The sequence below is a fragment of the Microtus oregoni genome, unplaced genomic scaffold, assembly GCF_018167655.1.
Source record: "Microtus oregoni isolate MIOR12 unplaced genomic scaffold, Mior012 000032F_ref0000030, whole genome shotgun sequence".
In the NCBI taxonomy this organism is placed as follows: domain Eukaryota; kingdom Metazoa; phylum Chordata; class Mammalia; order Rodentia; family Cricetidae; genus Microtus; species Microtus oregoni.
This window is the reverse complement of record NW_024543091.1, coordinates 24,526,797-24,552,452: the sequence shown is the minus strand read 5'-3', so window position 1 is coordinate 24,552,452 and position 25,656 is coordinate 24,526,797. Positions and strand designations below refer to the sequence as shown.

Genomic DNA, 25,656 nt, shown 5'->3' with positions numbered 1-25,656 from the left:
TAGGGAGGGGAAGGATCAACACACCTCTAGTGTGTCCTTCTGGGTAGAGGTCTGTCTCAACGGGAAAACCAGGTGGAATGTGAGCAGTGTGGCTACATGAGACTGAAAAGGCTCCCCACCTGCTCTCCAGCTGGGAAGGGCTGAGTCTGGGAGGTGCCCTTGTCCAAGACCCTCAGTCACCACGAGCTGGCTCTTGAGGAAATAAGACTGCTTAGTTACCATACCCGTGTCCCCCAACTCCTCAAAGAGGTGATGCAAACCATGGCCTTCTCATGGGTCCCAGCCACAGGACTGGGGGCCCTCAGAGAGCTCACTCAGCTCTCCCCTCCCACTTGCCCTCTCTGAATCATGTTCTCTTCCCCTCCAGAAGTAGAAACTTCCTCCTCCTGCAACAGTTAGAGAAGCCCCCATATTCATCCCCCAGCCCCAAACACTGCCCCAGTGTGTCCTGTCCCTGTTGCTTGGACTAAAACTATATTCTGAGCTGATAGACTTGGCTCTTGCTGTGTGGATGGGAGTTCACTTGGGACATTTGAGGAACTCTCCTTCCTCTCCACAATGCCCAATTTGGGATATTACTGCCTCTCTGCAAGCTTCAAGTTCTTTCTGGAGTCAAAGTTCATCACTGCAGTGTAGCTGTAAAGAGAAGGGATCGTCACTATTGTCAAAACTCACATCTGAGAGCTGGGAAGAGGCTCAGTCGGGAAAATGCTTGCCATGCAAGTCTGGGGATCTGAGTTCAATCCCTCAGAACTCATGGAAAAACTGATGCCTCTAATCTCAGTACTGGGGAGTCTGATAGAATATCACTGGTGTGAACTGAACCAGAGAGCTCCAGGCTCAGTGAGACTCTGCCTCAGAAAGGAAGGTAAAGTGTAATTAAGTGATATCAACCTTGACTTCATACACATGTATGTACATACACCCACACAGGAACACTTACACGCAACACACACATCAAAAAAAATCTCAAACATGACATCTTTCCTGCCCACTTAATGTCCAGTCCATTCCTACCTGCTCTACCCCTACACTGAAGATTGTCACCCAGGAGCCACAGCCTTGTGAAATTACCTTCCCCCAAAGAGATCGTGAGCTCCAGAGACACCCACACACCCTCCTCATGGAGTGCCTGCTACGGGGAGCAGTAGTTAAAGTAGGGACAGTCCCAACCCCAATATCCTCAGTCCTCATTGATCCTGTTCTCAGCGGAATGCCCAGAGGTTTGTTAGTAAAAATAGAGACTGTAGTCATCTATAATTAAACCTCCGCGCGAAGTTTTCATATGGTGTCCTTAATACCTAGGTTATAATATGTCTAAATAAACTCACCTGGAGGGAGCACTCTTTGTGACTCAAGTCCTCCCTGCTGTCCCTCATCTCTTTCCCTGGAACATTAACTGCTTACTGAGCAGTCGTGGCTGGGAAGACCCCTTCTAGGTGGGTGAGCCTGGGCAGGCCCCCCCAGGGGCTTGTTTCCCGAGCTGTAAAATGAGGAGAAAAACCACTTCTCAGGCTGATGCTCTGGTTAATGGCCCATAGGCAATCCATCCATGCTCACTCTACCAAATGGTCCCTGGCAGACTGTCCACAGGAGCTGGTAACGTCATTCTCATCGTTTCGTGTGTGTGCGTGTGTGTGTGTGTGTGTGTGTGTGTGTGTGTGTGCATGTGCATTCACGTGCCATGTGTGTATGTTGGGGGGACAGTGACTGTAAAAGCCAGAAGAGGATATCAGATCCCTTGGAGCTGGACTTACAAGTGTTTGTGAGCCACCCAAGTATGATGGGAACCAAACTCAGGTCCTCTGGAAGAGCAGCAAGTGCTCTTAACTGCTGAGCCTTCTCTCCAGCACCTCATCACGTCTTACTTGGGTTATGACAGGCGCTGCGGTAAGCTCTTTCTCACGTTGCACGTTGTCCTCATGGAGTCACAGCTTTGATTGCTGGGTTCCATGAGAGAAGTCAAATAGCTAAGTCAAGGTCACAGCTATAGAGCCTAAGGTGGTGCTAGGATCTCTTTGACCCTCAAAACCTCGTTTTTTGTTTTTTTTCAAGAGGGGGTGGTATTGAACTCAGGACCTCTTGCATACTAAGCAAGCACTGAGCTAGATCTCCTGGCTCACAAGCCTCTGCTCTTAATTCATGCATGATGTTCTCTTTAGAAAGTGAGCCTTGCAGTCATAGAGAAACAACACGATGCTCTTGTGGACCGTTCAGGAGACATGGGATCAGAATGCAGATCCCAGGAGCAGGGCAGCCTCCCCTCCATTCTCAGCTATAGAAAGACTCCTCACGGCAGGACAGTGAGAAGTGGTCCCCAGATAGTGGCTCACCAGAGTCAACCCACCGCCAGGGGTTTTATCACCTGCCTCCAAGTACCCAAAACCCGGAATGCCCAGAGTTCCAGGCCTAAAAAGCTAATTGATGCTGAACATCGCAGATGAGTGAGGATAACTTGATCTGTCCTACCCAAAGGCACTTGCATTTTAACCCATTGGTGCCTTGAGCCAAAAGAACTAAGGGCTAGTGGTGGACATAAGGTGAAGCAGGGGATATGCTGGCCATGGTCCATCCCCTCAGCCTCCTTGTCTGAGAGGCCCTTCCCTAGCTACTACCTCTGATGGACAGTCTGATGCTATAGGGAGGAAAAACCCAGCCTGGAGCTTGGGTGATGCTGGTCAAAAGTAGACAGAGATTTTTCCTTATGGAATGTGGGGCAAGTGAGTGAGTGACCATAACAACACACCCCAGGATGCCAAACAGAATGACACAGAGATGGTATTTATGTCTCTGCATTAGAGGCTGACAGCTAATCCTCTTTCCCCAGCATCACCCAACTGAGCCAGGCTTCCGGGACTCCTGACAGTGACTTCCCGGACTCCTGACAGTGACTCCCAGGGCCCACCTGCTCTTTGCAGGAAGATCAAAAATGGACTAGCAAGTGCCACTCTCAACAATCTGAAAGGAACATTCAATGTTTCTATTGTGCATGAGAAGGAACCAGAGATGTGATGTATCTTAGATGGATGGGGGAACTGAGAGGCAATGGTTGAGTGATTCCCACCATTTCCCCAGGAACCAGGGCCAGGTCTCCTAGCTGGGGGTGAGATTTAGAACCTGATTGGCTACACCCATCAGGGGAACTTAACAAAGAATAATACTTCATCCTAAGGAACGATGTTTGGTAGGTTTTCTACACTGTGGCAGACAGGGGCTCTCTGTAGACAGTTGAGGGGTCTCTGTAGACCACTGAGGGGGTTCTCTACAGACCACTGTGGATTCTCTGTAGAATACTGAGAGGTTCTCTATAGACTGCTGGGCAGGGGATCTCTGTAGACTTCTGGGGGAGGTCACTGTAGATCACTGGAGAGTCTCTGTAATCACTGGGGGTTCTCTCTAGATTATTGGGGAGTCTCTGTAGATCACCGGGGGTTCTCTGCAAGCTATTGAGGGTTCTCTGTAGACCACTGAAGGTTCTCTGAAGGCCACTGGGGGTTCTCTATAGATCACTGGGCATTCTCTGTAGACCGCTGGAGGTTTTCTGTAGACTGTTGGAGATTCTCTGTAGATCATTGGGGGCACTGTGTAAACTGCTGGGAATTTCTCCATAGGCTGCTGGGGGTTCTCTGTAGATTTCTGAGGGTTCGCTGTAGGCCGCTGAAGGTTCTCTCTAGACTATTGGGGATTCTCTGTAGATCACTGGGGGTTCTCTGTAGACCACAGGGGTACTCTATAGACATTTCTTAGTCTTTACCACCCCTTTCTCTGTCTGGCACATTCCCAGGCCCCTCACTTTCTTCCTTCCAGAAAAGAAGCCATAAAATCTTCTTTATCTCCTCTCCTCCTTCTGGAATTTCTCTTTTCCTAGAAATCACAGCCTCTCATAGTAATAGGTGGATATTATAAAACTCATAAATAATATGCAGGCAAAGCTAATGCCAGTTGGGTCGTTCCACTCACCATACCTGCAGGACTGTTTCATACAAACTGTGGGACTTGGTGAAAAATCAAACTCAAGGCCACCTATTTCAAAACTATCAAAAACTTCAAGAAATAGGGCACAAATCCAAGTATGGAATTCCCTAAGCCACTGCAATCACATACCCAGCAGACCAGCCTTGCTTCCTCGGGCCTGTCCTCTGGCAAGAAGTATTAACATGCTCTCACTTCAGAGAGTAGCTTGGAATTTGGGTAGGGAGCTGAAGAACTATACAATGATGACGTGTTATCTGTGTCCCCTGGTGAGGGTGTAACCTATTTGATTGCCAGGTAGCTACAAGGTGGGAAAACCAAGGAAACCAAAGGGGGCTTGGGAAGACTGAATTTGTCAACTGATCCCAGGCAGAGCTGCTGTAGCGGCACAGGGGTTGAGCACCAGGAAGTGGCCAGCACGAGTTCAGGTGGCATGCAAAGCCGGTGAAGGCCATTCCCTCTCTGATTGCAGGCACTGCTGGGGTCGAGTGTTCCAGTGAAGAAACCCTGACTTGGGATAATGGCACTGGCAAAGCCAAGGTCAAACTGGCTGAGAAAAGAGTACTCCCTCAAGAAGAGGCAATATTCTAGGGGATAGAACAGAGGGGTCCCAGGACATTGAAGTCCCAGGTTACCTTCAGCTTTGTGTGTGTGTGTGTGTGTGTGTGTGTGTGTGTGTGTGTGTGTGTGCATTTGTGTGCTCATGGTGGGAAAGGGAGAGTGGGAGGCCAAAGTTCAACATCAGGTGTCTTCCTCAATCTTTCCACCTTTTTTCAACTATGTGGTATGCATGTGTGTCTATGCATGTTCACATGTGTGTGGAACACTGTGTGCAGGTATGTGCATGTATGTGGAGGTTCAAAGTTTGCACAGGTGTTTTCTTTGATTGCTCTCCACCTTTATCTGTCTAGGCGGGGTCTCTCACTGGAGAATCTGGAGCTCACTGATCTACCTAGTCTAGCTATGCAGCTTGCCCTAGGGATCCTGTCTCTGCCGCCTGAGCAACTGCTATACCTGCCTGGCTTTGACGTTGCTTCTAGAGCTCTGACCTGTAGGTCCACATAAACGCTTTATCCATTGAGCCATTTTCTCAGCCCATGCATCTTTTTATGTTTTAGACAGGGAGCCTAGGGCTTCCCAATTTGGTTAGACTGGCTAGCCAGCAAGCTCCGGGGATCCTCCTGTACTTTATCCATTCAGCAGTCTCCCCAGTTCCTCGAGTTCAGATTTCATTGTCCCTTTTACCCCCATCATCCAGAGAGAGAGAGAGAGAGAAAGGGGGGGGGAGAAGAAAAAAGCTGAGCCTGTCTGGTTCTGAGCTTTAAGCCTTCCCTGGTTTTCTACTGCTATTAGGTTGTACCCAGACTGTCAAAACCAGCCAGATGCTACACGATCAGCTCCGGCCTGCACTCGGGACTCAGCACTAGCAGGCACACATGCATGGGTGTCTCAGAGCCCCACAGCACACCAACTGCCTTCAGCCTCCGTGCTGTGGTTTCCTGTCCCTTCACTCCTGGCCACCTCCTGCTTAGTCTCAGTCTTCCTTGAAAGCTTCACTTGACCCCTAAAGATACAGTCTGGGGGCCCCACTTGTGTGAGCCCAAGGCTAGTCCTTCCTCACCTCGCACCATCCCAACTGCCTGCTCATCTTCTCCTGCAGCCTTGGGAACACCGCAAGAGCAGAGGGGACATCTCTGATCACCCTCATCCCCACCCTTTACACGGTGCTACCACAGCAGGCAGCCAATGCAGGCAGAGTGAAGGAGAGAGCTATCTGTACATCGTGAAAAATGAGAGCTATCTGAGGACAAGAAAGGACAGGCGGCTGGCTTTGCCTATCACTTCCGGACATCCTAACACAATAGCCTGTGGGAGCTGGATGCTGTGTCAGGTGCTGTGGTGTGGATAAGATGCTCTTATGGGAGGAGCTTATGGTTTTGTAGGAGTGGGCAGAGTTTGGAATAAATGACTATGCTACAGGGGAAGATGTAAGAAAGGCTGTAACGGTGCTTCAGATAGAGGACTCAGGTTTCAGAGGTAAGAGGCAGACTGTGGATGAGGACCAATCTGGTAGCAGGAAAGGGGGGGCTAGAGAGCATGCCTGCGCAAACTCTCTGATGCTCGTCAGCAGGATGCTGGGGGATGTGCTGTGAGAGACTGTAGGCATGGGGCAGCCAGCTAAGGCCACTGAGACAGGACCTCAATGCCAACTAGAACATTTGGGTTCGGTTGATGAGAGCCACTGAAGGTATCCGAGGGAGGGTAGAGAGAAGCTTCCTGGGGATACTGGGGAAAGCCACTATCATAGGACAATGACAAGCAGGTAGAAGGAGAGGGTGATTGCCACAGTGACCCAGGCAAGAGAACCCAAAGCCTGGGATGAGCGTGGGTGAGATGAGAGAAAAGTGAGGTGAGGAGGTGAAGTCTATAGGGCTGGGTCCTTGGGTCCTAAGAGAGGAAACAGTGTAGGAGGCAAAGGGCCAGGACTGCTGGCTGAAGAGAAAGAGAAGTGAGAAGCAAACAGGGACCTTGAGTCAGTTCTGAACCTGGTGGGCTTGCAAGGTGGATGGAGGGGCCCTCAGGACCACGTTAGCTAGATTCTCCGAAGCTGGTAGGACCGGTGTGTGAACTGGGACCCCATTACACAGCTGGCCCCAGGGGTCTACACACACGAGTGAGTGCTAGCACCCAAGAGCACAGAGGCTCTGTCCCTCCATCCCCCTCCCAGGCCACGAGCAGTGATTCATGCCCTAAACTTAAAGAGAACTCCAACTCTGGTTTTTAAAGAGCAGAAGAAACCAGCGAAAGAGCCAGGCCAGACCGCAAGCCAGTCATCAGCCGTGGAATGTGCTTGCTGCTGACGGTGAAGCCAGCCAGGAGCAGAGGCCCTGGCAGGCCCCAAAACAGGCCCTGCCCATTATCCCAAACAGGACAAAATTGTCACCCAGATGTTCTCTGGTCTTTTCAGTCTGGACTTGCCTGAGTTCTATCCCGTGCATTTTAAACCTAGCCGCTCACCCCACTTCTGCACTGGAGCCTGGTCCCATATCACCGTGGACCTAAAGCCTGTCTTCAAGTCCTCATTCTCTGGTCAATCCATAGGACTAAGACCAGGAGGCAGGCAGAGCCTGCCACAAGGAGGTCTTGTGTTAGTAAGTGTCTAGCAGGGTCTCCTCAACTTTTCCCTTGTCTCTGAAGGCTGCCTCACAACCAGGAGGATACTGATAAGTCAGCTTAGACCACACTGCAAACCCTTCAGGATTCCCCCTCTTTTCTGACCCCTGTCTTTTCTGACCTGAGAAGACCCCCTGTTTCTGACCCTGTCTTCAGCTAATCCTAGGACCCCACAGTCACAGAAGCCATGTGTATTAGTTCCTTTGTATTGGTTACTCTGATGCTGTGATTTAAAAAACAAAAAAACAAAAAACACTGTGACCAAAGACAACTTAAGGAAGAGTTTACTCTGGCTTATGCTCCAGAGGAATGAGAGCCCATAATAACTGAGCCGGGCATGGCAACAACTAGTAGGCATGGCAACAATTGGTAGGCATGGCCACAGACGCAGGAAACTGAGAGGTCACATCTTTAACAGCAAGCACCAAGGAGAGAGAGAGAGAGAGAGAGAGAGAGAGAGAGAGAGAGAGAGAAAGAGAGACAACAGGAAGCAGGGGGAGGCCCCACCAGTGACATACTTCCTCCCAGGCTGCACTTCTCCACAAAGCACCACCAACTGGAGACCAAGTATTCAAAGGCTGCAAATGCCTGACCTGATAAGGGACATTACTTATTCAAACCACCACATTTTGAATGCTCCCCCCGGGGACCCTCTATCACTTCTTCTCAGGACCCCATCTCACCAAGTCCCTAGTTATAGTTACTGCTCACTAAGATTGCACCCTCCTCTGCAGACACAAAGACAGATACTCTCCTGCCTCTTCTCTGCTTTGACCCCTGGGAGGACTGAATGCCATCTGACATATGGCTGCCTCCGCATGCTGCAGGCCCTAACACGATGCAACCTAATGAAAACAAGATTTTTCTTTATTATGTTACTTAGATATCTTAGGCTCTGGCACTGGATCCAACCAGAATAGATAAGCAATAGTTGTAGAAATGAACCAATGGATGGATGGAATTCCACCCAGGAGTTTATAGCACTCCCAATCCCTTTGGCTGACCCATTGTCCCTCTACTATAAGCTGCTCACTCCTCCTAAGACACTGACTGCCTTGTTGTTTCCCCAAGCGTTAGTAATGGAATCTCTCCTGGCTAGAAGAGTTTGGTGGCAGTCAGTGGTCACAGAGAAACAATACAAAGAAGCCTGCTGAAGGGCATGAAGGTTCATTGAAGGAAAGATGAATGGGTACATCCCAGGCTAGGCCAGAGGTACCATAGGCTGGTCCAGATGGCCCATACTTGTTCACTAGCACTCTCTGAGAGGCAGCAGGGAACACAGAAAAGACCTTGCTGTCACATGGTGGACATGCTGGTATATAATAGGAGCACCCAGGCAAGAGGGGACAGCAGAGGAGAACTTTAAAATGTCAACATCATGTGTCAATCAATCAATGCAGAATGCAGCCATGTCACGTACCACCTGAGAAAGAATTGGGGGCACCCAGAGAAGATGAGGAGGATGAGCATAGACCCCTGGTTAGCACTCACTCTCTGGGAGCCATGGGATCTGAATAGTCCCTGATGGCTTATGGGAAGCCTGGGCTACAGGTGGAAAGTCTGAGTCTGCACCCAACCAAATCTCTGCCAAGAGCGTGATCCTCAGACATGAGGTCTCAGTGCCTGTCCCGACAAGCTCTCTTTTGGATGTGCAATGGGAACTGCAGTGCTCACCCTATGAGACTGGTGTGAGTAATCAGAAACACTACCTAATGCCCAATGGAATACTGGGTATCCAGAAAATCCTAGTAGCAATGGCAATAATTGCTACTGTAGACATGAAGTCACCTAGTCAAGACCACCCAGGTGATAAAACCACAGTCTGGGTTTGAACTCGTGCAGCCAAACTCTGCAGACTGATCCTAAGGGGGTTGAGGAAGGGCTTTCCCAAGGCCAGACCTCTGCTGTCAGTCAAGAGAAACAGACCCCAGTTCAGCACAGTTTGACCATCTTGGGAACCTTTCTTCTTGGGTTTTTGTCTGCCTTTTATTTCTTTCCACCCCTTCCATTATTTCTCCTTCCCTTTCCTTCCTTTCCAGGGTCTCATGTAGCCCGGGCTAGCCTTGAATTCACTGTGTAGCCAAAGATAACCTTGAGCTTCTGATAGTCCTGCTTCTACCTCCCAAGTTCTGGGACCACAGGCGTGTTCACCACATCCAGCTTACACAGCACTAGGCTCAAACCCAGGGGCTTCACACTTACTGGGCAAACATTCTACAAACTGAGTCCTGTCTTCAGCCTCTTTCTCTTGCTTTTTCATTCACCCAACTTTGGTTAATCTCTGTGAGTTTCACCTAGACTCATCTCAGTCACCACAACAAAGGTACACCAGGTGCAGTCATGTTGTCCCCAGTGAGGACAGATCTCCTTCAGCCTCTGCTCCCAAGAACTTAGAAGCTATGGGATACCCAATTTGATTGGGAAACTTTTTATGAGATGGACCCAGATGGACCTTGTTCTCCATTACTGCAGTGTGACTTCTTGGCTGCTGTGGCTGTCCCCATGTGGGTTTGTTGATGTTCTCTTGGGAAACAGCTGTCCTCTTGGGGATCACAGGGTCTGCAGAGAGGCTAACAGGTGCCCAGTTGTGAGTTTGAGACCAGCCTGATCTACAAAGCAAGTTCCAGGACATCCAGGGTTGTTATACAGAGAAAAACAAAAACAAACAAACAAACAAAAACCCTGACCTATAACCAAACCCAGAAGGACTTCCAAGTGAGCTTCAGGGAGCCAAACCTTCTCCTCCCCACAGTGTCCCATTCTTCCCCAGCAAGTCAAGCCAGTGGCATCTAGTGGATCTATGTCAAGTCCTGTGAAGCCAGAGAACCTTCTAGATGGGTGTGGGCATCCACTGCTGGGCAAGCCTGCTGGCTTGAAAGGGAAGGGCCCCACAGGTCCTTTTTTTAGTTGACGTTCAAAGAACCGAAACAGGGTGGCCCGGCCATTCTCTGGGCCCTCATTAGCCTCCTTCCTCCTGTCTCAGGGAAAGCCCTGCCACAAATTGCACATCACTAGCTTTGCCCTGCTGTTTGCCTGGCTTTGCCCACTTCCCTGACTGAGGCTAATCTTGGATGCACACAAACCTTTATTTACACACCCGAGGCAAATGAGACCCAAGTCCGGGCCCTGGAAACCAAACCAAGCTCTTTGAGCTGGTTAGTATGTCAGGGAAGATGGGGACACAGGGCAGCTGTTGAGGCTAGATACTGTACCACTTATATCCGGGCATCAGGGCTGTACGGTGAACCCAGAAGTGAAGGGAAGAAGTAAACATACGTGGATTTATTTAAACCCTACACTAGGACTGAGAGATTGGGTACCTAGTCCAGCATATACGTTTTCCAGAAAAGGAACTGAGAGCCTGGAAGAAGAAGAGATTGGTCCATGGTTGCAATACAAGCTAGAAGCCCCACTGGGGTTGGAGCTAAGACTTCTGGGGCCAAATTCACCACTCTAAGCCTCTCTATTCCCTGAACCTACGGCTCTCATAATCCCTTTAACCTCTATTGCAGGCTAGTGTTCTTTCTGTCTGTCTTTCACGAATGCACCATGGTCACCTGTGGTGTGTTAAGCATTGTCCTAGGTGGTAAGGATATGGAAGAAAAGACAAAATCCCTCCCAGTGCTGTGCTGTGAAATGTCTATCAATGGATTTGTCTTTAGGGATGAAGTGGAGAGATCCGTGTGTGTGTGTGTGTGTGTGTGTGTGTGTGTGTGTGTGTGTGATGTGGGAGTCCATGGGGTGTGTCTACACGCATGGCACAGGTGTGGAGTCATGTGGAGGACAACCTTGAATGTCACTCTCAGGCACCCTCCACCTTGTTTGAGACAGAGTCTCTTGTTGTCTGGAACCAACTAGCTATCCTACAAGCTTGCAGGGATCCTCCTGCCTCTGCCTTGCATAACAGCAGGTGAGCAGCACGTACCTGGCCTTTTACATGAGTTTTGTGGGTCTGAACTCAGGTACTCAGGCTTATGGCACAAATGCTCTACAGATTGAGCCATCTCCCCAGCCCTGGAGTGGAGAGGATCCTTATTCTGCCAATTACCTGGTGTAAATCTTCCCACCCTGATCATTTTGAATTTAAATACTGTCAACTCTTGTGTGAGAAGGCTCTGGTGCATACTGGTCCATTCCCCTTGTGTGACTTAAACCACCTGCAATTAGTTTTGACTATGAAGGAGGTAAAGAAGATTCCGTGAGGGAGGAAAATGGGTTCTTCATAAGATGGTCAAACAATCTCAGAGACTTGCCATTTAACCACAACACTGAGAAGGAGCCACCAGCTGAGTAAATATCTTATAGACAAGGACTGGGGGTGGCTCAGTTAGTGAAGTGCTTGCAAGGAGCAAGGCTCAGTTAGTGAAGGGCTTGCTAGGAGCATGGCTCAGTTAGTGAAGTGCTTGTTTGGGTGGGGGAGGGAGGAGGGGAGCTCAGTTAGTGAAATGTTACCTCATGACTATGAAGGCTTCAGTTTGATTTCTACAACCCATGTGAAAAAATCAGTGGTGGGAGTACACACGTGTAACCCCAGTTCTGGAGAGTCAGTGGCAAGTGGATTCCCAGGGCTCGCCTGCCAGCGGCCAAGCCTACTTGGTGAGCTCTAAGTTAGTGAGACCCTGTCTCAGAAAATGAGGTGTACAACATCCTGAGGAAGGACACTAAGGCTGTCCCCTAGCCTTTATACACACTCAAGCACACACATGTACCACACGGAGAAAGACGGAGACAGAGAGAGCTCTCAGAGAAGGTGGAAGGAGATGGAGTGTGAGCGTCCTAAGGAAGGACTCAGGACTCTGCCTGGAGGGCAGTAAGTGATAAAGATTATGATTCAGGAGGGATGCAGTGACGTGTGTGTGTGTGTGTGTGTGTGTGTGTGTGTGTGTGTGGTCAGTAGGGTGGGAGCTCCAGGAGGTTTTAAACAAGAAAGTTCTAGATCCAATAGGACGCTTCGTTTTGTTTTGTTTTAAACCACTCAAACTGTGTGTGGGAGAATAGCCTGGAGTTACCAAGATGCTCTTGAAGGCTTGGAGATGGAGTTCTGTTGGGATCAATTTCCCTACCTAGGGAAGAGGAGAAATGACATTAAGAGAGGAAGATGCACTGGCCTTCATCCTGCTATGGCTCTTACTCCTGAAGGAAGTCATCCGTGTGTCCTCTGCAGGCATAGGGCAGTTCTCTGTGGCTGGGAGGGAAAACTATGATAATTACAGCCAACTCCAGTGTGCTGTGTGCTGTGTTCAGTTTCCAGGCCTGTTCTCTATGGGTTTGACATCTGCTTAACTAGCACTTTGGCAGACTCCTGATTTGCCCCAAATGGAAAGGGCCACCATGATTCTTCCTGGCGCTTCCTCCGTCCTCTCGGTTGCCTCTCTGGGTGCTTCTCCCTGCACCTCTACTTCAGGGGGTGGGCCACCTGGGCTGCAAATGCCTGTCCTCCATGGTCCAGGTGAAGGTACCTCAGTACCACACGGATACCACACGGGCTGCCCAGCTCCCACCTGGCTGGTTCCCATTCAGGAAGTGTCCCCCCACCCTCCCGCCCGTGAAGCTCTGTAAGCGCTCTGGAAAGCTGATGGAGCTCTTACTAACTATAGCAAACAGCTGAGCTAGCACACGCTGCAGCCCCAAGAAGATGGGCAGACTGGAATTGAACCTGTGCTCAGATGGGAAACTGAGGAAGGAGAGAGATAGGCTAGCCATAGCAGACCTGGCTCAAGGTGGGAGGTCTCATCGGCAGAGGGCTGGGGTCACTGGGCTTGGGGGGACGACAGGAAAGGAACCCCCTTGTGACCCTTCTCAGAAACTTCCTGAAGTGAATGGGCCAGGTGAGGCCCTCAAGTTGTGCTAGCTCTTCACTCCTTCCGGAGCCTGTCAGAGTCTTCTGGACTCGCAAAGCGGGCCCTCTCCTCTGGAGCCAGGATGCCCAGCCCTCTCATTATCCCCACGAGGGAATGTTCAGACACCTGGCGTGTCTTTACCACATTGGATCACATACAGAGACAGGTCCATAGAAAGCCAGGGGAGATGCCACTGAGGCCTCAGCCTTCCAGGGACCAGGCTTTGCTCTTCCTGCCTTCTGGCTTGCTCAGAGCAGCTGGCTGCCAGAGGCAGCAGAGGGTGTGGCCTGGGGGACCTGCTGTTCCCCAAATGAGATAATGTCCCTGTGAGACTCCTCTAGAGCCAGGGGTGCGCTCACACAAGGTGTAGAGAGGCACCGCCTTTCCAAGGAAGCCTCCTCCCCCCACCCCCTGCAGGCTTAACCCCCTCTTCCTCTCTACTCTGACCACCCCCAACACCCACCCAGACACCGGCCTCCCTTAAGACCCACCCCTTTCCAGAAGTTAATGGAAGAAGCCATTTCTTCCTCTGTGTAGCATGCCCCCATCTTGTTCCAATCCCTTGACTGTGCTCACACATGCGCACGCAGCCCACTTCCTAGTAGAGCATGGTACCAGCCTAAGCAAGGGCTCAAGTCTCTCTCCTGAGAAGACCAAAGTGTAGGAGAGTTTACTCTATAGAGCAGAAGGCCTGTGGTAAAACTGGGCCTGCTGCTGCAAAGCCGTCACCCTCCCTACCTGACTCCATTGTACCCCCTGACTATCAGCAGTCAGGCCAAGCTAGGTGCTGAGTCCTCAGAGAGGTGGGGGTGCAGTTCACCTTCACAGGAACCCTAAAGCTGGGGGACATTTGTGCTAGCAGGGAGGAAAGGAACACCCCTGGAGACTTCTGGAGGAAAGCCAGTCCATGGAGTGCTCCAGGGCTGGTCTGAAGGCTCCTAATCTCTGATGAGGAGCTAGGAACTGGTGACAGGAGCGCACACACTCAGGACATCGGGACTGGCAATGGCTAGCCTGACGGGTTCTGGCGCCCAGACCTTGTTCAAGACCACACAGCCAGTGAGCAGCGGAGCAGGGAAGAGACCAGGTATCCTAACAACCAGCCTGGGTCTTACCATAGCGTCAGCTCTTAAGAAGGACCCATCCTGTACCCACACACTCTTCTTGCTGCCCTGTAATGAGCTGTTTCACAGTCCACCCCTGAGCCTTTGACCTTGGCACTTGCTCTCCAGTCATCCCTGTGTCCCACCCTACCCTCTCTAGGTGCTCACATCCCAAGGAGATGCCAGAGAAGGGATTCCTCAGCCACTCCAGCACCACACAGCCGTGTCCCGAGGGCTCATCGTGGGCAGCTTTAAAATGCTAAGCGTTCTGGTGGGGACTGTGAAATAGTGACTTATTGCTGCATCAAATTACTCAAGAAAAGCAGCTTGAGAAAGGGAGGGTTTATCTTAGCTCACAGTGTGAGGGTACAGTCCCAGCATGGTGGCAGGAGCTTCCCCTAGCTGGTTACATGGTGTCCCACGTTTAGAGTGGATCTTCCTACCTCAAGTCTCATAACTATGATAATTCCTTATATCCAGAGATTTGTCTCCAAGGTGATTCTAGATTCTTTCCAGTTGGCAATCAGTTCACAGTGGTGCCATGCATGCTCTCTTGCTCCAGAACTCATTGAGGTTTTAGTGGTACCACCCAAGTCTGGGGGTGAAGCTAGGTTTTACACAGAAGGATGACCACGTTCCCTGGTCAGCCACCAAAGCCTCCATCTTTCTGATGTCTGATGTGTCCAGAAGCTCCTCCAGCCTGTTGCCAAGTCTCTACGGCGCAAACAAGCAGAGGGAGCGCCAAGCCGGAATAATGCAGAATATGAGCTGATGGTTTTCCTAATTTCTCCCCTTGGCTTGGGAATGTAAAATATTATCACTCTTGCCTGGAGATTTCCCCTCCCAGATGTGTTTGGCCAACACTCAGATGAGTTCGCATTCTTTCTGCCGCCTGGTCTCCAAGTCCCAGTTGTTTGCAGAGATTCAAGGCAGATGCTTGTGTGCTGACAACTGGAAGTCAGCTGTGTGTGTGTGTGTGTGTGTGTGTGTGTGTGTGTGTGTGTGCATGCGCATGCACGTGCCCCCAGAGAACCACTCACGTGTGTGGATGAGTACCTACGATGAGGGATTGAAGCCTCTCACATGTGTGGGTGAGTGCCTATGATGTGGTACTGAAGCCTCTCATGCCATGCAACCTGGGTCCCAGAGAAGCAGACATATTCTCGACGGACACACAGCCAAATGATGACAACGCCGAGATTAGAACTCAGGTTGCCCCACCCTACCCTCACTTCCCCTGGCATCGCTTCAGACTCCACTGACTTACAAACAAGTCTGTTGGCCCACTCAGCATGACTGAGAACCCTGACGACTTTGTGTCTCATCCAGGCAAGCACTCCTACCCCCCAGAATAGACACCAAGCAGACATTTTTCTAAAGTGAAGATCTGTAGAGAAAGTCACACTGAAGAAGTGGCAGAGATTAAGTAGGAGAGTTGGCTCAGCATTTGCCTCACAAGTGTGAGGACCTGAGTTTGATTCCCCAGAAGCCATGTAAGAAGCCAGGTGTGGTGGTGTGTGTTTGTAATCCCAGAAATAGTGAGATGGGAGGTAGAAACAGGCTGGTACACGGAGCTCACTGGCTAGCTGCCCTAGCCTCCCTGGTGAAGCTTCGAGTCAGTGAGAGACTCTCCCTCAAACCAAAGGTAAAGGCAACTGAGAAACAACACATGACCCCCACAGGCACTCATACCTAAATATATGCATGCACTGACATACATACATGCATACAAACTTACATACATACAAAATTAAAAGGGGCATGAAGAAAGGCTGGCAACTTTGGGGAAATCTCACCCTCTCTGTGCCTACTTAGCTCACTTGTAACAAGGGTCTTAAACCCATAAGAAGGGCCCAGAGAGTGCTTTCCAAGAATCCTGCGTTCTGCAGAAGTGGCTTAGATCCACCACAAGGAGTGGGACTGCTCCTTGCCCTTCTTGTCAGCATCAGCCTCTGCTGCTGAGCCTTGTGCAGCAAGCACTTTACCATCTGAGCCAATCCCTTGGCTCTCATAGGAGATTTAGGAGATTTTGGTTGCTCTCTCCTAAGATCTCTAGGAAGCTTTTTGGGAAAGTTGGGGGGGGGGTGTTGTGAGAACAGTTGAGTGTCCCTCACAGTGTGAACACTCAACATGCATGCCATAAGCTATCATGAAGCACTGAGTTGACAGTAGCCAAGGTCACATTAGGCCACGTCCCTCAGTCCTGATGGGAAGCCTTGGTTCCACGTGAGCCGTCACCAGCTGAGTTTGAGTACTGATCTCCCACTGATGTTCAAGGCTGCGACTCTGATCTCTTGGGACCAACTGGTCATTTTCAAAGCCAAGTAAGAACACAAGACAGGGCAGGGCTGCCATCAGTCACAGAGTGAGAGCCGTCAAGGAACTGTGAATTCCCCTCTGTCACCAGCTTGGGGCGGAAGAGTGGCACATGGCCCAGCCAGCCTCCTGGCATCTCTGCAGTCAGCCTGATAATTCTCATCAAAAACAACTTCTTTTTTTGTTTGTATCTGAGATCAATAATCCCTGAGGAGGGTTATACCCACCCCCACATCATCACCAGAGAAAGAAAGCCACGGATTTCAGAAAAACCAGAGATTGGTGAGAGCCAAGGTCAGAGGGACAGGCTCCTCTCCTTTAGGAAATCCACCCTCTGCTTAGTTTGGGTTGATGCATGCAGTAACTGGATTCTGGGAACTTGAATGTCTCTTTTCTATGACCAGGCTTTAGTACTCTCTTCCCCTGGGAGACTGGGTAAGGGTAAGATGGAGGTCCGGCCAGTTCTAGACTGAACTCCATGACAGACACTGTGCTCTGACCTGAAGTCAAGAGAGAGACCCCCCCCCCATCTGTGCAAAGAGCCTTCTCATTCCTGAGCCCTCCATCTGAATTCTATAGAGGGTGATCCTGCCCCAGCTTCCTAAACTCTTTAATCTCCTTCCCAGCTCACCTGCTGAGTGAATTCCCAGATTAACCTCACAGAAGTGCAAGACTTCCGTCTCACAGGGCTGATGTGAGATCTAGGTGCTTGGTGTAAAAGTAATAGCTGTTGCTAGCACCCTGATCTCTACTGCTCCACCACTGTGCATAAGCAAGACCTTGACTCCAGGCACAGGGGCACCTGCACCGAAAGAGAGACGGTCCTCTGTTCAAACTATATCTTCCCAAAGTAGGGTCTTTGCCTCCTACCTTGCCACTCCTATACCATCAGACTGTGGATCCTCCCAATCATCTCACACAGGGGCTTCTGAAAGACAAGGTCACCCACCTGCCCGCCTCACAGTCCAGCCTCTCTGAGGCAGAAGAGCAGCCAGAAGGCCCAGACACAGCCCCAGGCAGCCTGCACCCCCCAGTCTCACCATTTCTCTTTTCTCCTCTCATTCAGGATTCACAGACACCTTTAACATGGATACCAGGAATCCCCGGGTCATCGCTGGTCCCAGTTCTGCCTTCTTTGGCTACACAGTCCAGCAGCATGACATCAGTGGCAAGAAGTGGTGAGTGGGCCCTGAGACCCCCTAACCAGGGCTGTTCATATTCTGCGCCCTCCTTCCTACCTCTGGCCTGCCAGCTGCCCAGACTGGTTCTCCTGGGCTTCCTGATTCCTGGAAATTGACTCTCCATCCCAGCAGGTCAAAATCTGGTAGGCTCTGCCTCTGAGACCTTGAACATCCAATGTCATGGGCTCTTCTTTGTCTCATATGTGAAATGAAGAGAGGCCAAACCCCTTTCCCAGGTTCAATGGCCAAAGGGAGCAGGACTAGGAGCTACTCACTGGTAATGCATTCTCAGAACTCGGTGTCTCAACCGTGAAACCGTACCCGAGAGTGGCTGGGGTGTCTGGGAGTGGGTGTGAGATTGCTCATGAGGGGCAGAGGTAGTTGCGGTGGGGGCACAACGAGGCTGTGAGTGGGAATGGAGAGAAAGCCAGCAATAGCCCAGGACCACCAGGTGGGGCAATGAAGAGGGAAGCTTCAACCTCTAAGTTTTAGATAACTTTACTATGAAACAGCTTCTTCCATCATTTGATCTAATCATGCCAAGTGTATAAATCAATAGTGATTTTAGTAAGTTTGCTAGGTTTCATGACCATCCCCACAAGTCAGGGTTAGGACATTCCCATCTCCCCCAAAGACATTCCCACATACCTGCACAGTTCAACTGGGCTTTTCTCCCTGGCAGGTTTTCAGCAGGTAGACAAGGGCTTAGCACTTCTCCACATTCTCAGAGCCTTCCCAGCGAATGCTGGCCACAGGTGCTCTGCCCTCCCACCCTGCTCTGCCCCCCCCCCCCACCCTGCTCTGTTCAGTGGAACTTCTGCCTGAGTAGGGCAGGTACATGATTGGCGTGAGGAGGATCTGCCAAGCATTGCATTTTTTCCCAAAGTGCTTTGCTATTTAATCTCTCTAGTGAAGTAAGAGAGTCCCAGTCATCCCACATCCTCACTACCATGGGACAATATCCTTTAATTTTTAGGCATTCCGGCTGCACATAGTGCTGATTCATTGGAGACTGGGTTCGCTTTTCTCTGTTTACTAACAGTATTGAACAACTGTTCATAAAGTGGGTGGACATTCTGACATTGTACTTAATGAAGTTTCTGGTCAAGTCTTTTGTCGTGTGTGTGTGTGTGTGTGTGTGTGTGTGTGTGTGTATTAGTATTGTGACTGATTGAATTATATTGAGTATTGTGATGGATTGAGGTTGTTTAACTTGGGATTTCTTGTTTTGGCCCTTGTCTTTTCCTTCCTTCCTTCCTTTCTTTCTTTCTTTCTTTCTTTCTATTTTTCTCTTTTTTTTGTAATTTGAATTCAACCTTGCACTGTTGGGCTAACACTTAATTTGCTCACTACAAGACTTTCCAGCTCTATGTTTAGGAAGTTTGTTTCTGTTTTGCTCATGAAGTAGCTCGTCTTGTTTACTTTCTTGTCTATATTGACTAGCATATATTACATGGCATCTCCGTTATTCAGGCTCCAGATATACGCTGAAAGCTATTCTCAGTTCTGCTCCACAGACCCTCAGGAGTCCTCTCGGGCGACATTTGGGGTTTATTTGTGGATACACTTTCTGAAAAAAAAATCATATAATGTATTTTAGTGATGTTTCCCCTCCCCCAACTCCTCCCAGACCCTCTCCACCTTCCTACCCACCCAACTTTCATTCTCTCTCTCCCTCTCTCCTCTCATACACACACACCTCTCAAAAAAATCAAAATAAACAAAAAGCCAATAAGACAAAAAATGCCAAAGCACACACACAAAACCCACAAAATTTGTTTTGTATTGGCCAGCTGCTCCTGGCCATGGAGCCTACCCTGGAGTATGGCTAATAAACCAGAGATACTCCATTGGAGAAAACCCATTTTCCCTTTCCCGACCAGTATCAAGTGTAAATAACTCCTTAGAGATGGGACTTTGAATCTGCTTCTTCCCCTTTTCTGACTCTGTGTGGCGTGAACCTCTGCGCGGGGGGAGGGGGGGGGCACCCCGGCTTGGGAGAAGGGCTTGATGAGGACATCCCATTCAGGACTGAGTGCTCTGAAGTCTCACTTTCTGCATGTTGCTATGGTCAGATTTTCAGCTGAGATCCAACTTCCTGAAGATAAAGTCAGGACAGGAACCAGAAGGTAGGATGGCTTTTTATTCCATGCAGCTTTCCAGTTGCTCGTGGTAGTATTGATAGCATTTCTCCAGAAATCCCTCCTTTTCATTCAAGTTTTACTAACAGAATATCAACCATTGCCCTCCTGTTTCTATTTTCAGAGTCTTTAAGTTCTATGGTATGTCCTCATTTTTATGCTTCTCAATGGCAGTTAATGCTGTCATCCCTTGTCACAATGTGCCCTGCTATATATAGGTGTATCAACTTATTGGAGTTTTATAAGGATTGAATTGGAGGGTTTGTTTTTAAGATTTATTTATTTTATTTCATTGCATTGGTGTTCTATCTGCATGCATGCCTGTGTGAAGGTGCCAGATGCCCTGGAACTGGAGTTATAGATAACTATGAACTGTCTTGTGTGTGCTGCGAATTGAACCCAGGTCCTCTGGGAGAACAGCCAGTGCTCTTAACTGTTGAACCACCTCTCCAGCCTCACCTTGTATAAATCAAGATATTGTCCTATTTTAGTAAATTCTCATGTCACTCAATCAGTATGTTATGTTTTTTACTGGGTCTTTTTCTGCATGTCAGTTATATTAGCATGGCTGTGGTGTTCAAATGTCTACAACTTCGCTGTTTTTAGTCTGGTGGGTTTTGGGGTGGTGGGGGAGTCTTTTGGTCTGCTTATTCTATCAGTTTCTGAGATGTATGTATTAAAGTCTCCAGAGATTATTGGGAATTACCATTTAGTTCTGTCAGCTTTACTTTGTATATCTTGAAAATGTTGATTAGGTATATAAATTGCTATTAGGTGGACCAATTTAGCATTACAGCCTAGGATACTGTTTCCACTCTGTTGCCATGATAAAACACTCTAACCAAAAGCAACCTGGAGAGGAGTGTATTGACTATGTCAAGGAAAGTCAGGACAGGAACCAGGAGGTAGGATGGCTTTTTATTCCACACAGCATCACCTCCAACCAGTATCACCTCTGTTAAGGTCTACAGCAGAAATCATGGGATAACAAGATATGCCTACTGGCCAGTCAGTGTGATCTATCAATCCCTCTGTGGAGACTTCCTTCTCAGGGGATCCTAGACTGTGCCAAATCGACAGTTAAAGATGACTGTGGTACCTGATATATCATATGTTATATCTTAATATTTTATATTGTGATTGTATTGCATATATACATAGGTATATGCACATATAATTGTCCGGCACAATAGCTATCTTTTAGTAAATTCCTGTGTGTTCTTTCTCATGTCCTTACTTTCAGCCATTCTGCAGCCTTACCTTTTTTTTTTTTGAAGAGTTGTTTTTTATCTTTAATTATGTCTGTGTAGGTATATACACATGAGCACAATTTCCTGCAGAGGTCAGGAGAGGGCATTAGGTCCCCTGCAACTGGAGTTACAGACAGCTGTGAGGCATCCAGTGTGGATTCTGGGAACTGAACTCAGGTCCTCTGCAAGATCAGCACATGCTCTTAACTACTGAGCCATGTGTTCAGCTCCATGTCCTCATATTTAAATCATTTCGCCTCTAAATGACTCCTGAGTTTTTAATCCATTCTGATAAGCCTTGCCTTTTATTTGGATAATCCTGATGAGCTTTGCCTTTGAATTGGACCTTAACTATGATAACATAGTTGAGTTAATAACATAGTCTCTTCAAATTATTAATATGCCTGTTTGTCTCATGGCCTTCTTTTTCTTTTCTGCTTTTTATTGTTTCTGTTATATATTGTCCTGTTGTTTCTAGCTCTGGAAACTTGGTCTAGGGTGTCAAGTGTGCTGGGAAGCCACTCCACCACTGAGCTACTCCCCTAGCTTACACATACCTTCTTTTGTTTACTTTCGTGGTTCAAGCTAAAGACTAAAATGTGCATTCTTGATTTTAAAATAGACTATGGTCTATTTTTTAAATTACATTTATTTACTTATTTGGGAGGAGGCACTAAGGCATGCATATGAAGGTCAGAGGTCACCTAAGGCATCTGGTATATCTTATGTTATATCTTAACATTTTATATCATAATTATATAACTAGATATGATTTTAATTGGGAGTCAGTTCTCTCCTTCTGCCATGTGGGTTTCATGGATGGAACTTGGGACATCAGACTTAGCAGCAAGCACCTTTACCTACTGAGCCATCTTGCTGGTCCAAGATCTATCTTAAATTAATGCTTTTACCATTGCCTAAATAATATTGATTCCAGCCATCTATCTTGTCCCTTGTGCCATTTTTTTAAATTTTTTTTAGATTTTATTTATTTATTATGAATACAACATTTCTTCCATGTATGCCAGCAGGCCAGAAGAAGGCACCAGATTTCATTATAGATGGCTGTGAGCCACCATGTGGTTGCTGGGAATTGAACTCAGGACCTCTGGAGGAGCAATCAGTGCTCTTAACCTCTGAGCCATCTCTCCAGCCCCGGCAATGTGTAGCCCAGGCTGGCCTCGAACTCGTGATCCTCCTGCCTCTGCCTCCTTCAGCAAATCCTACCGGCGTGCGCCACCACAACCGGCCCTTGTGCCATTTTTGTCATAGGTTTTTGCCTTTGCATAGCTATAAATTCCACAAGGCCTTTAAACTGTCAGTATTCCTATCTCCTTCCTCGTTTAACTACCATTCTGTGGCTCTTCGTTATCTTCACATAATTATATGCTGTTTCCATATGTGTTTGTCCATGTTCCTAGTAGTTCACAGCTGAAATCAAAAGCCTCCTTCACGCTGTTCTGTGCAATCTTCATTTCCCCAGAGAAGCCATCTGTGACCTTCCTTTCCCTAGATTAGCTGTCCCCACAGAAGTCTGTATTTCCTTTTCATAGCATTTTTTTTTTTCTCAAGCAGGGTCATAATTCTTTGTGGAGTCAGGGGCAGAATGACTGGCATTCATTAGGTGCTCAAAGTCGGAGACGTAAGCTTCTCTCCACTGGCTACATAGGATGCAGGCCACCCATATTCTTTTCCTCGAGATTTATTTCTGTAATGCTAAGGATTCATGATTCTAAGCAAACACTACACAACTGAGCTATAATCCTAGCCCCAGTGTGTGCATTCTTTTTTTTAATTTATCTTTATCATTTTAATGGTACGTGTGTGTGTGTGTGTCCATGATAGGCAGAGTGTTAGATCCCCTTGGAGCTGGGTTTGCAGGGAGCCGAGAGTCACCTGGTATGTATGCTAGGGACCAAACTCATATCCTCTAGAAGGGCAGTAAGCATTCTTAACCACTGAGCTATCTCTCCAGCTGCTCAGTATGCATATTCTTTACAAGGTATAAGAGACCAAAAAGGGGGGTTTGATATGACCCCTGCACCCACATAAAAATCTGGGCATGGTGGCAAATGCCTGTAATCCTAGTGCTGAGGAGGTGGAGACAGGGGGATCCCTGGAGCTCATTGGTCAGTCAGTCTTGCCCAGTCACCAGTCAGTGACTCCAGGCTCAGGGAGACAGTTGTCTCAAAAAGATAAGATGAACCAGGCTGTGGTGGCGCATGCCTTTAATCCAAACACTCGGGAGGCAGAGGCAGGCGGATCTCTGTGAGTTTGAGGTCAGCCTGGTCTACAGAGTAAGTTCCAGGACAGGCACCAAAGCTACACAGAGAAAACCTGTCTCAAGAAACAAACAACAAAAAAATAGGATAGCCGGGCGGTGGTGGCGCACGCCTTTAATCCCAGCACTCGGGAGGCAGAGGCAGGCGGATCTCTGTGAGTTCGAGGCCAGCCTGGTCTACAAGAGCTAGTTCCAGGACAGGAACCAAAAGCTACGGAGAAACCCTGTCTCGAAAAATCAAAAAAAAAAAAAAAGGATAAGGTGAAAACTGATAGGGGTATAGGGGTAAGTACTACACATCAACTTCTGGTCTCTACATGCACACACAAACACACACACTCACCACATGCGTGTACACCTATAGATGCCTTTGTACACTCGCAATATCACACACACACACACACACACACACACACACACACACACACACACAGAGGATTAGGTTGAGGGGGTGGATGTAGCTCAGTTGGTAAAGCACAAGGCCCTGGGTTCAAACCCTAGCATTGCATAAACAGTATATAGTGGCACACACCTAAATATCAAGAGGTGGAGGCAGGAGGATCAGAAGTTCAAGTTCGTCCTTGGGAACACAATGAGGCCAGGCTGGGGCACATAAAACATGCCTCAAAAAAAGAATTAGGTTGATTGGACTTTTTCAAGACAGAACTTATTTTGACCAGTATTTGTTAGACATCTGTTACTAAGCTCACAGGCTCTGCAGTCCTGGAATGCTACAAGCATGGTTTCACCCAGGAGTAAGTCTCAGACCCACTGAGGAGGCCATGACTCAAAGATTTTAGAAAACAAGACAAAAGAGGACCTGCTAGCGTTTATGGCCGTCTTTGTGGGGTCACTTTCTCCGTTTCTCCATGAGGGCTCACTGGTCTTTTCCTGTCCTGGAATGGCCTTTCCATCCCTAGGCCTTCCCTCTGACATATCGCTTCCAGGGTAACAAGGGAACCTCTCATGAAACACCAGTGTCTCATCCTTGCAACCTGAGAGATGGCACAGCACCTTGCTCAAGACAGAAATTCAGTCAGATTTTAAAAGCAGGGAGCCTTGGCCAGGGTCTCTGGGAGGCCTTTGAAAAGGAGATGGGTCTGGGGAGGTCACCATCTTGAATTCTTAGGTTCTTTTGCTGATCTGAGCATGGCCCAGAGCCTTGTGGGAAGGAGCTAATGCCTCAGGTGAATGGGCAGGGCCACACCCATTGGAGTCCCTAGACCTGAGCTTACTAAGGTCACTATAGACTGAGAGAAGCAGAGAGAGGGAGCAGCCTTGGGGACTCCCGGAGCTGCACTGCCTGTTTCAGGGGGTCCTATCCCCAGTGACAGGAACCTTATTCATTATCACGTTTGATTATTCCCCGTATTGGTTACTTGTCTTCCTACTGTGATAAAAACCGCCTGAGAAAAGCAACTTAAAGAAGGACTAGAGCATTTCTTTTGGCTCGAGGCTTGCAGGCACAGTCCAGCATGCAGGGGAGGCATGGGCGCAGAGGCGGCTGGTCCACCACATCTTACTAGACTGCAGCTCTCTCTCTTTCTGCTTTTAAAGCGAGGTTGGTGGGGCAGCCTATGGAATGCTGCCACCCACATTTAAGGTGGGTTTTGCCTAAGCTAGATAATCTCTTCTAGACATGCCCAGAGATGTGTTCCCATGACGATTCCAAACCTCACATCGCTTCTCGGCTTCTTGCGCTCACCCCGCTTTTCCGCCAGCAGCTTTCTGGGAGTTTCAGTCCCAGAGAGGAGCCGTGGGTGCTGACCTGGGGGTAAAAGGCTGATGCCAGTCTCACTGGCTGATCATTCTGCATGGCCTCTGTGGCAACTGTTGATGTGGCTAGATGCCAGCAGGTGCCTCAAAGGAGGGACAAGAGAGAGGATTTGGAGCACGGATCTCTGTCACTTGGAGACAGACCTTGGAAGACCCCACCTTTCTGAACCTCTATTTACTCAAATGTCAAAAGAGACCAGACCCTTCCCCGACTCTGAGAGAGTTAGGCAAGGTTAAAGAGCACTCTCCGTGTACATGGGTTTTATAATCAGCAAAGCAGGAAGTGACAGGTGAGTGGCTTGCAGCTGGAGGCAGGGAAACCTGAAAGCAAGGCAGTGGCTGAGGGCTGAGGGGCTTCTGTGCACCCAGCCCTGGGCAGAGCTCACACCTGCAGGCTACGTCTCCTGGGTCAGACCCAGGAGATCTGCCCTACTCAAATTGCTCCCCAGGAGTCTCCAGCAGAGAGTCACCAACTACACCACATCAGGAATATAAAACAAGAAGGCACCACCAGACGGGAAAGTATCACTCCCAGACCCAGAGTATCTCAAAGAAGAACTGGTCCACTGCCATCTACCGCAGGAACCCACAGGGGGGCCCTGGCCATCATGCCGAAGCCTGT

General features: G+C 48.8%; 1 protein-coding gene across 1 annotated transcript in view; it reads left to right on the top strand.

Annotated features, from left to right (window-relative positions):
• Itga11 (integrin subunit alpha 11) overlaps positions 1 to 25,656 on the top strand; it is a 101,102-nt gene that overhangs the window by 3,036 nt on the left and 72,410 nt on the right. The window contains exon 2 of the mRNA XM_041679723.1: positions 17,472 to 17,583. Coding sequence (XP_041535657.1) covers positions 17,472 to 17,583 — 112 coding nt within the window. The remainder of the gene's footprint in view (positions 1 to 17,471; positions 17,584 to 25,656) is intronic.